At 30.4% G+C, this 11018-nt stretch overlaps 1 protein-coding gene across 1 annotated transcript; it reads left to right on the forward strand.

Annotated features, from left to right (window-relative positions):
- On the forward strand, positions 1–10116 carry LOC102681833 (activated Cdc42 kinase-like). Its single transcript, XM_006607250.2, has 9 exons — positions 1–114; positions 708–800; positions 871–2457; positions 2567–2791; positions 2926–3047; positions 3379–3609; positions 4292–6409; positions 8457–9058; positions 9134–10116. Exons 1-9 carry the CDS (start codon positions 84–86, stop codon positions 10098–10100), a joined length of 5976 nt encoding a protein of 1991 aa, XP_006607313.1. The 5' UTR covers positions 1–83; the 3' UTR covers positions 10101–10116.
- The last annotated feature ends 902 nt before the right edge of the window (positions 10117–11018 follow it).

Consider the following 11018-nt stretch of genomic DNA (forward strand, 5'->3'; position numbering starts at 1 on the left):
ACTTTCGATACTTCGATTAACTAATTTATCGGGGAAAATTATAAGACTATGGTGCACACGTTACACACCGAGATCGTTGTCGCATGCCTGGAATTTTGTACTCTCCCCACTCTGGTTTGCTTCTATTATTTTCTATTTTCCACCATTATGTGTATTTCATGCTTTCTTTTTGTATAAAAACTTCGAGTTGTTCCGTATTTTTTTAGTGCTTTGGATAAAAACTTGTTTGCTTGATGCTGTTGGGATATTATTGGTGATAGACAATGTATGTTTATATAATAGCTGCATTTAAAAATGATGGTTTGTGTTTGATAATAATAAATTTAATGACAACAAAAGCAAGATTTTTATTCTTTCATCATTCAAGAATTTAAGAAATTTTTTATTTTGAAATATAAGTGAAATGAATTAATTGTGATTTAATGATCAATTTATTAACGAGAATTTGTTTTGATTTTTAAAATAATATTTAATTGAGTTAGATAATAGTAAGGATTGCTTTTGTTTTTAATTCTGTAAATAAATTTAAAAGTTTCATAAATTTTTATAATAACTTTAGTATGAATATTAAATTTTAGTATAATAATAATTACTGTAATAATTATTATAATAATTTTTAGTAATTTATTATAATAATATTTATGCTCTATAGAATTATTTAATAGATATTAATAGTGTTTACATATATTTTTTTCATTTATTTAAAGACACACAAGGGGGAATGTCCCGTAACACTGGACCTGGTTTGTATGAATTCCTTATGGAAGCAGAACTCCAACAGTATTATCCTGGAATTCGAGGTTTGCAGTTTTATTGAAGTTAAAATTTAAAATTTTTAAAAATTGAAAATAATTTATTGTATTCATTTAGGGGACTTGAAAGTACAGACAACTGCTCAATTGAAATATGTAACAGAAGATGATTTAAATGCGATTGGAATGAGTAAACCAGAAATGCGTCGTTTAAAGAAATATTTTCAAAAACATTTTCCACAAAATTATTTATCTAAATTCAAAAAGATGTTACTACCAAAACGGGAAGAACCAACTACAGGTGCTTTAACTATGTTGCCAGAAGAAAGGCAAGATAAACCACCGATTCGTGTTCCTAATAAACATATGATACCAGCAGATGCAATTATTGTGAACAAAGAATTAGGAACAGGAGAATTTGGAGTTGTTCAACAAGGTGTTTGGACAAATGATGGTGAAAGAATACAAGTAGCAATTAAGTGTTTATCACGAGAAAGAATGCAGAATAATCCGATAGAGTTTTTAAAAGAAGCAGCCATAATGTATGCAATAGATCATGAACATATTGTAAGATTGTATGGTGTAGTTTTAGATACAAATTCTTTGATGCTTGTCACAGAATTAGCACCTCTGAGATCATTATTAGAATGTTTGAAAGAACCAAGTTTACGTAGCAGTTTTCCTGTACTTTCATTATGTGACTTTTCTGTACAAATCGCAGATGGAATGCAATATTTAGAGGCAAAGCGATTAATACACAGAGATCTTGCTGCTCGGAATATTTTAGTATTTTCTAAAAACAAAGTCAAAATATCTGATTTCGGATTATCTCGTGCTTTAGGAGTTGGAAAAGATTATTATCAAACAAATTTCAATGTAAATTTGAAATTACCAATAGCATGGTGTGCTCCAGAATGTATATCATATTTAAAATTTACTTCTGCTAGTGATGTATGGGCCTATGGAGTAACTTTATGGGAAATGTTTAGTTATGGTTTTCAACCATGGGCAGCATTAACAGGTCATCAAATTTTAGAAGCGATAGATGATCCTAATTTTCAAAGATTAGAACAACCAGAATGTTGTCCAAAAGAATATTTTTCACTCATGCAACAGTGTTGGCAACATGAACCATCTAAACGCCCCAAATTTTCTGAATTAATTAATCTTTTACCTGATTTGAAGCCAGAACAAGTTCAAGCTGTTCAAGATAGCATGGAAACAAATCAGCTTGTTTACAGACAAGGAGATGTTATTACTGTTCTTGATAAAGGAAGTAGTAACACATTATGGAAAGGTGTTCTAAATAATGGAAAAACTGGCTTTTTTAATCCTGCTCATACAATAGCATATCTTGGATCTAATTTACCAAGTAATAAACCAGGTGAATTTACACGTGGTGATGGCAAAAACACATTTTCTTCTCAAAGGCGAAAGATTCGTACGGATATGATTTCATCTCCACAAGGTGATTTGAAACACACTGGTCATGTTGGATTAGATGGAGCTTATTTTGGTGATATCGGTTTTCTCGGCGGAAAATATTCACATTTACCACGACAAGTGGTTCCACCATATAAACCACAAGAAGATGTAACGGATAATTCTAGTCAAGCTTCAAGCCAGGAAACAAGAAGCGCGGATACAAATAGAGAATTATTGAGAGATTATAGGAATACACAACAAGATGTTCAAAATAAACATGGTATACATATCTATTTTATAACATATTTATTTTAAAATAATATTCTTTTATAAACTTTAAGATTATTAATGGATTCTTTAATATTATTGAATGTATTTTTTTTTATTAGAAAGTTTGTGGTCAGATGTAAATGAAGTGTGCCATACTGCTAATTCAAGTAAACAATCTATTCCATTAAATATGGCTAGCAATAATGATCTTGGAGCAGATCATGAATATCATGAAATAAGTGATGAAGAAAATCAAGATAGTCCATTAAGATTTGATAAAACATTAAATTTTGATTTTGGTCCAAGTTTATTGGCTGAAATGGATCAAATGTTTAGATCACTAGGTAAATTTAATAATGATATGACTTAAAAGAAGAATTATTAATATATATATATATATATTAATAATATATATTAATATTATTATATATAATTATATATATTAATTTTTAATAATATACATTTTTTTTTTAATTAGGATCTTCTCCTCCTCCACCACCTCCAATTCATCCTTTATCAACTGAACATGAAACAAGTAATGTTCGAAATGAACTGAGAGAAATACAAGCAAAGCAGAGCAATAAAAAAAAGCAAGCCACCGTGAGTCCAATAAATGTACAGTAATTTTTTTGTTTTATTTATTATTATGCTTTTTTATATTATTAATTTATCATTTATTTTTTATTTATTATTTGATGCTATGTATCATTAATCTTTTTTATATATATATATATTATTTGCATGTTGAAGCATAAAACCCTAAATTTTTAGTATTCAAAAAAAAATAGAAATAATAAATATAAGAAAAACATATACATATACATTTATATATAATATATGATATATTAACATTAAATTGAAAAAAATAAAAAAATTGTTATATATTTTACATTTACCAGATATGGTAAACATTTACTTCTTATATATTTAGGTGAAGCCTATCTCAGCAGCCGATCAGAAAACTCTCTACTCAGCCATTGCTATGGCACAGGAATTGACAGCACGTTCCATGACAGACCTTGAACATCCACCGGAGTCTCCCCGAACACCTGCCAGTCCTTCAAGACGCAGAAAGTTCTCTTTTAAGTTGCCACATCAACACAGTCCCAAACCAGACAGACGACACTTTTCAGAAGAAGCTGCCAGTATACCTGACATACAGGTACATTAAACATATTTTCGTTTGTTCATCAAACTACTAAAAGATACACATAATCAAAACACAATTTAATATTGTACCTTAAAAAATATTAATTCAATTTATTTTGTACCAAAATTAACAAGCAATATACAAAAACAATCAGTTCCTACAAACATAACATTATTTATTTCAACACGAACATAAATGATGTAATTCATACATTTCAAACGTCTTTTTTGATAAAAATATTTTTGAAACATCTTTTAAATCCATTTTTGTTGAAACTGTTATGGAACAGAGTTAATTCCTGATGCCACACAAAAGAGTAGGTATATTGTAATTGTATATGTTCTTGATATTCCAACCTAATTTATTTAATTGAGTATTAAGATAAAATGCTTAATTTACAAGAAAGACTAATCTTGACTTTCCTCTAATCCTTTCCTGTCTGTTTATTTTTCGTTTGTTTTTGAATTTTTTAATTTTTTATTATTTGTTTTTCATTTTTTATTATATTGCCATAATTAAATATTCTTTCATTTCTATGTATCATATGCAATCATTTGTCAAACTTCTTATCTAATACAATATGCTTTGCTTTCAATTACGATATTTTTGTCTATGCCTTTTGTCACTGCTTATTATTTAATTTTCCTAATTGCATGATTATTTGAAAATTGATGATCAATATTGATCAATAAAGTGGTTGTGTTCAAGTTTGCAATCATTATCATCCACTGTATCAAGCATAGAATCACTTGGAGCACCATCTACTTTGAAATTACCATTATGGGACAAAGCATCTGCCGAATTTTGTTTCGCTAAGTCTCGTGAACTTCTAACTAAACCCACTGCATGGACTTCTTATATGGATATAGAATTCGATGCACATATTCTTGATAATGCAGTTATGAAACAAAATCTCGTGAAGTCAACGGAATTCTTGGAAAATGGTAACAAAAAGAGTAATTTCAATTGTGAAAGTATAACAGATATAAGTGGAAAACAAAATATTCTTCAACAAAATGGAAAAGTACCTACTCTCAATATAGAAAATTCAAATTTCGATTTTTCTCGAGAACAAAAAAGAGTATCCACTAGTTATGTGGATCGTTATTTTGAACAATCAAAATATTTCGACGATAGTACTATAACAGGTCCTAATGAGAAAGTATCGTATTTCGGCGATGATAAATACGACAAGATTAATAATTTAGAACAACCAGGTAAATCTGGATGTTATTCGAACATTCAGGATCAAGGATCTATTGCTGTGAATAAACATAATCAACAGATATCAGGCAAATTTGTTAATTGCGATCAATCATTGAAGGATAATGTAAATTTTGAAATACAATGCGAAGAAACTACTGGCTTTGATTTGATGAAAGAAAAATCTTCAAACTTTGTTGACTTTACATGTAATAAGTCTATTAAATTTGATTTACCCAGAGATAAGGTGATTAACATAGACCTCGGTACAAGACCGAAGATTTCTAGTTCTTTTAGTGATTCTTCTAAAATGAATATACCTGAATTTCCTAAGAAAATTGACATATCAAAGATGAGAAGTGGGAAAGTACCATTTGTACCAAGAAATCCAAATCAAGAAAGTAAAGGTATCATTTTTGGATCTACAGATAGTATAAAAACAAATTTAAAAATGGGAGGAGGATCAGACAGTCCTAGAGGAAATATGGAAGCTATGAGAATCAATATTCAAAGTTTCCGTAAAATAGAACAAAATCAAAATGGTCATGAGGGTTTTCCTTTTGTTATATCCAATAATCCTCTATTCATTGCAGAATCTGAAAAAAAAGAATCTCCCGTTTACAGTAGTTCTGAAAGTTTACGAGTTAATTTCCAACGACTTAGAAGAAAATCTGATGCAGAAGTAAATAATCAAGTAGAATTGAGTAGCAAACTTCTGGCAGAGAAATATCAAAAAGAAGTATCAGGTTTGGAGAGTGTAAAGAATTATTTAGATTCAAAGAAAGGCCAAGGATTGAATTTAGGTCTGGGTAAATTGACACAGAATATGATTCAATTAGGAAAGAATATCGCGCAAAATTCAAGAAATATAGAAACTACTACCACCAAATCATTGGTTACCAGTGTAAGGAATTTGGATATATCTGGTCAAACCCAAACATCTCTGAGAAGTCTAAATATACAAAAACCTAAACATTTAGATTTGAATATTCCTCTCCAATGTCAATCACAGACCAGTATAAAATTGAATTTGACTTCACAAAAAACGAATCCTCCATCTAGTCCTAGTCTACACCAGCATATTTTAGAACCACCGAAATTATATCAGAATGACAATACTAGAAAAGAACTATCTAAGACTGATACATTTTTAGAAAAAATGTCTACAGCTACCAATATATATAGACACAGAACGTCTTCCCTATCAGAGAATAGAAAACCACCTCTTAAAAATATAAGGAGATCTTTTCATCCTATTAATGATTCTAGTGAAGATTCAGATTCTATATCTCATTCGGAAACAGACATACGGAGCCGTTTGCGTTATAAGCGTCGTCATAAAAAACTTCCGCATAATTTACGACTAAATTTCAAGAATAAAGGTCATTTTTTGCATCCGGAAGCGGCTAGAGGATTTTCATCGATAGAACTTTGCGGAAAATCTCCGCCTCCATCGACCAGCTTTTTGAACTCTCTATCACCACCTTTTTCTTCTAGAAATAATTTACTTTCTTGGCCAGAAAGTGCGCCCAGTTCTAGTCTGACATTCACTAGCAATTCTGATTTGGATTCTGATACTAGTTCAGAATACCCAGAATTCACAAATGACATATTGACTTTTCCACCATCTCCAGCCCCATAAATAATCTATAATGCTTTAGATTTGGTCTTAAAGCCTGATATCTATAATGTGTCATCATTGATATGCCAAATGCATGTTTTTGGCAAAAATATGTAGGACAATGCCAGAGTTGGGCAAAAATATTTTATTTTTTCTTAGATTAAATTCCATTGAACGTTTATAATTGATTATATTATAATATCATAATTAATTATTGATATTAAGGATGATATTAACATGCAAATATATTTAAGAATAAAATTCTTGATAGTAATTCGTGAAAGTTTTGAATGAATTCACATTAAAAAATTTTCTATGTTATAAGACAATGGCTTTTTCAATAGAATAATTTTCATAAGAAATCCTCAAATAGATATTAATATATTTGTGAGATAGGATTGATTCTAAAGACCAAAAAAAAAAAAAAGACAAGTTGATATGCAAAAATATCGATTGAAATTTATTTATTATAAATTATTATGTTAGATGAAGCAAGGCAGAGATAGAGCGAGACAGCCGTGTGACGAAGATAAAGCTTATTTTCTAACTTCATAAAGTTACAAATAATTGAAATAATTAAAATGAGAAAAACGGCTCTATCTGTGTTACATGTATGACAAAAATTAATATCACATTATTATATACTAACTTTTATTTTGGCTTCTAGAATTAATTCTCCAAAAGAGTCCCATAAATTATATATTAACATCTTATATATATATATATATATATTTAAAAATGAAAATATAATTCTTAATAGATGATATATTATGAATATAAAAGGAATGCAAGAGTTGCTGTTTTTTTTATTAAAATCTTGTGGTCATTAAATGAAATGATTATTGCTCAACTATAATTAATAGTAAATATGATGAATTAAATTTTATTTTAAAGATTATCTTGGAGATCATGTAGATTATATAAATCGAAAATAATACCCAACTCTGGACAATATACAGTGTACTTAAACGAAAACTGTTCTGAAACAGTTCTTCAATCACATACGCTTAGCATGCTTGCATGTTACATAATAATAATTAAATAATAATATCTAGTCGATAATATGTTTGGATACATTTACACGTTTATACTATTTGTACTTGAAAGGAAATTTTAATGGGAATATGTTAATCATTGAATTACATATGCCAACATACGGATCTTTAACTTTAATATTAATACTTTGTCTTATATACATGTACAAGGAAATACATTGCATTTTTTCCGTTTAAGATAATATTTTTAATCGGTTTATATCGAATATATATTTTATAATTTGTTCCCCTTTTTTTGGTATATTGATTTGCATCATGAGGCATAAAGAGTGTATTTATTATTTTTCCACGTGCTTGCGATTTACTTTCAACTAGAGAGGATCCAAATTTCTGTATATGCTCTCATTTTTTCATATTTTAAATTATAGTCACTCTCTCTGTCTCTGTCTCTGTGTCTGTCTGTCTGTCTGTTTCTCTCTCTCTCTCTCTCTCTCTCTCTCTCTCTCTCTCTCTCTCTCTCTCTCTCTCTCTCTCTCTCTCTCTCTCTCTCTCTCTCTCTCTCTCTCTCTCTCTCTCTCTCTCTCTCTCTCTCTCTCTCTCTCTCTCTCTCTCTCTCTCTCTCTCTCTCTCTCTCTCTCTCTCTCTCTCTCTCTCTCTCTCTCTCTCTCTCTCTCTCTCTCTCTCTCTCTCTCTCTCTCTCTCTCTCTCTCTCTCTCTCTCTCTCTCTCTCTCTCTCTCTCTCTCTCTCTCTCTCTCTCTCTCTCTCTCTCTCTCTCTCTCTCTCTCTCTCTCTCTCTCTCTCTCTCTCTCTCTCTCTCTCTCTCTCTCTCTCTCTCTCTCTCTCTCTCTCTCTCTCTCTCTCTCTCTCTCTCTCTCTCTCTCTCTCTCTCTCTCTCTCTCTCTCTCTATCTATCTATCTATCTATCTATCTATCTATCTATCTATCTATCTATCTATCTATCTTTTCTTTTATTTGTTATTTTCGTTCTTTAATTTCTGTTTCTCTTTCCCAAATCTATCCCCTCCCACGACTTGTTTAGGCTACGTTGTCGGATGAAGCCAAGGAAGTATACAACAGCCTTGTGGAGACGCCCAGCATAGAAACCTCTCCGGATACAAATCCATTGCGCATGCTACGTTCAGGCTTACCCATTGTCAGACCCAGAATTCGTGGAAATAAACATGCCACTCTGGGTCATCCAGTGTCTCATCAAGATGATTTGGCTGCCGATCATTTTCATTTTGAAGCCTATCACAGTGGTTCCAAGACACTGCCAAAAATAAGAGCGCCGCCACCACCACACGCACCGCCGCCCATACCTTATTCCCGTCATCTAGAGAGACATCATTCTACTCAGGAAATAGAAAATAATCAAAACCAGAACAATGTAGACGAGAATCCTATACCGTTGCCACCTAGAGACAGATCTAAAACGCTGCAACCAAAATCTAGTTTACCCAGGCATCAGAGGAAGCATCCTTTGATTATACCAGGTGGTGGTATAACTAGAACTTTGGCCAAAATGGCAGTCACTACACCGCCTATCGAAGATCAGGTAGATGGAAGTATGCAGAGTACGAGTTCTTCCATAGCCAGCAGTTCATTACATGAAGGATATTCATCAGAAAATTCAACTAATAGGTTAGAATCTTTTTTACTATATTACTATAATTTCAAGATTAATTAATTGGATGCTAACAAGTTTTTCTTTTTCAGTCCAGAAGAATTTGAACAGCGTATAGACTCTGAATTTGCTGCATTGGACTCGTTATCGGCAGACGAAAATAGATTGCACCGCTTCAGTGTGATCTCTGAAGACCTACTTGAATTTTCTGACAATTTAATTGATTGTGATACACCAGATTATCGACAAAATACACAGGAAATTAGTGATGTACAATCTATTGATTCTTCAACAGAACGACTCCAGAGAAAAATCAGCATTGAATCAAAGACTTCTCTCAGAAGTAATACTTCGAAATATGTTCAAGAAAATGAAACAGATGAAGCAAATAGAAACTCTACTCCATCAGATATGAATAAATCTGAAGATTCAATGATCTCTCTCAAAGGTGATCTCACACCAAGTAAACTTCAAATATGTAAAAGAACATTATTAATTCAAAAACCTTCAAACTATATGATGCAGTTCAATTATGGAGAATATTCAGAAAACAATTCACAGTCACGATGTGATACGAACAAACAACAGACGGAAATCTTAAAAGAATCCTCTATTACTGATTCAAATGATAGTTTTCATTCTACAGGTTTAACAACTAACTACAATAGATTGTCTAATGAAAAATTATCTAGACATACAAGTGATCTTTCGCGACAATCTGATCATGTCTCTTGTGAGGATTTATTGGAATTCGCTTGTGATGGACCAAATGCAAGAAGAACACGTGGTCCTCGGAATGGAGAACAGTCTGATGAAGTTAGAATCATGATGAAAGTATTGCACGAGCAGTCCACTCCAGAATCATGCATAGCTGCATTAAATGTCACTGATTGGGATGTATTGGCTGCAATTAAGCTAGAACGTCTTCAAAGTTTACTTAAAAAAGAAAACAATTTCGTTGGTCTGGAAGATTGCAAAGTAATGTTAAATCAATGTGGCGGTGATGTCGTAAAGGCGGCTGCACTATTGAGAAATACTGATGATACTGCTGCAGTTTAATTAATCATTTTTATAACAATTGGCAGATCTATATGGCATGGAACACTTAAAGGGGTTAAGTTTGAGTAACATTTTCAAAGTCAAAATGTTTTTTCCTTTTGTGTCCGCACGTAGATGAATTTACGCAACATTTATTTATTATTTTAGAATTAGTTAGAGTGAGATTATAGTATTATATAACACATTGTTGTTGCCTAAGCACTTCGATAAAACTTCTGCAAAGGAGTAACGTATGATTGCTTATCTAGAAATAAAATAACTAATTAGTTTTAGAAACATATTGAAAAGAATGTTCAAATAAAATAAATTTTATTTTTTTTTTCAATAATTTAGAATCATATACAATAAATTATAATAGTTCAGAATATTAAATATAGAATTATTCATTTTTCAATTTTTAATATTTATTTAAATATTAAAAATTTTAATATTTATTTAATAATTTATTCGGAAAATTTTATGTAACATAATTTTATTTGTTTTAAATATTTTAATATCTTTCAAATTAAATATTTTCTTTCTAGTAAGGCAAACTTACGTATATATAAAATAACAATTTTTTTATTTAATTTTTTTAGTGAGAAAAAGATAAAATTACATTTTTTCCTCTTCCTTTAATACGAACTTAATGTGATAATTTGCACAATAAATCGTTGATCAATTTTTTGTGATCGGATAAATCATATGTAGTAAAAGCATAACTGAATATATGCGTATATATATCTTTAGTTAAACAAATGTTTAAGAAAAAGTATTATCAAAATCTATAATTAAACAGTAAATTAATTCTTGTACTGCATAAATTATCTCATTTCTTGTTTATTATATTTTCATCTCTTATTTAGAAAATTGCATGAAAAATTACATATTTTGTACAAGATAATTTTTTATTATCATTTGATAAGAAATTTTATAAGA

The sequence above is a fragment of the Apis dorsata genome, unplaced genomic scaffold (genome assembly GCF_000469605.1).
Source record: "Apis dorsata unplaced genomic scaffold, Apis dorsata 1.3 scaffold_4, whole genome shotgun sequence".
NCBI lineage: Eukaryota > Metazoa > Arthropoda > Insecta > Hymenoptera > Apidae > Apis > Apis dorsata.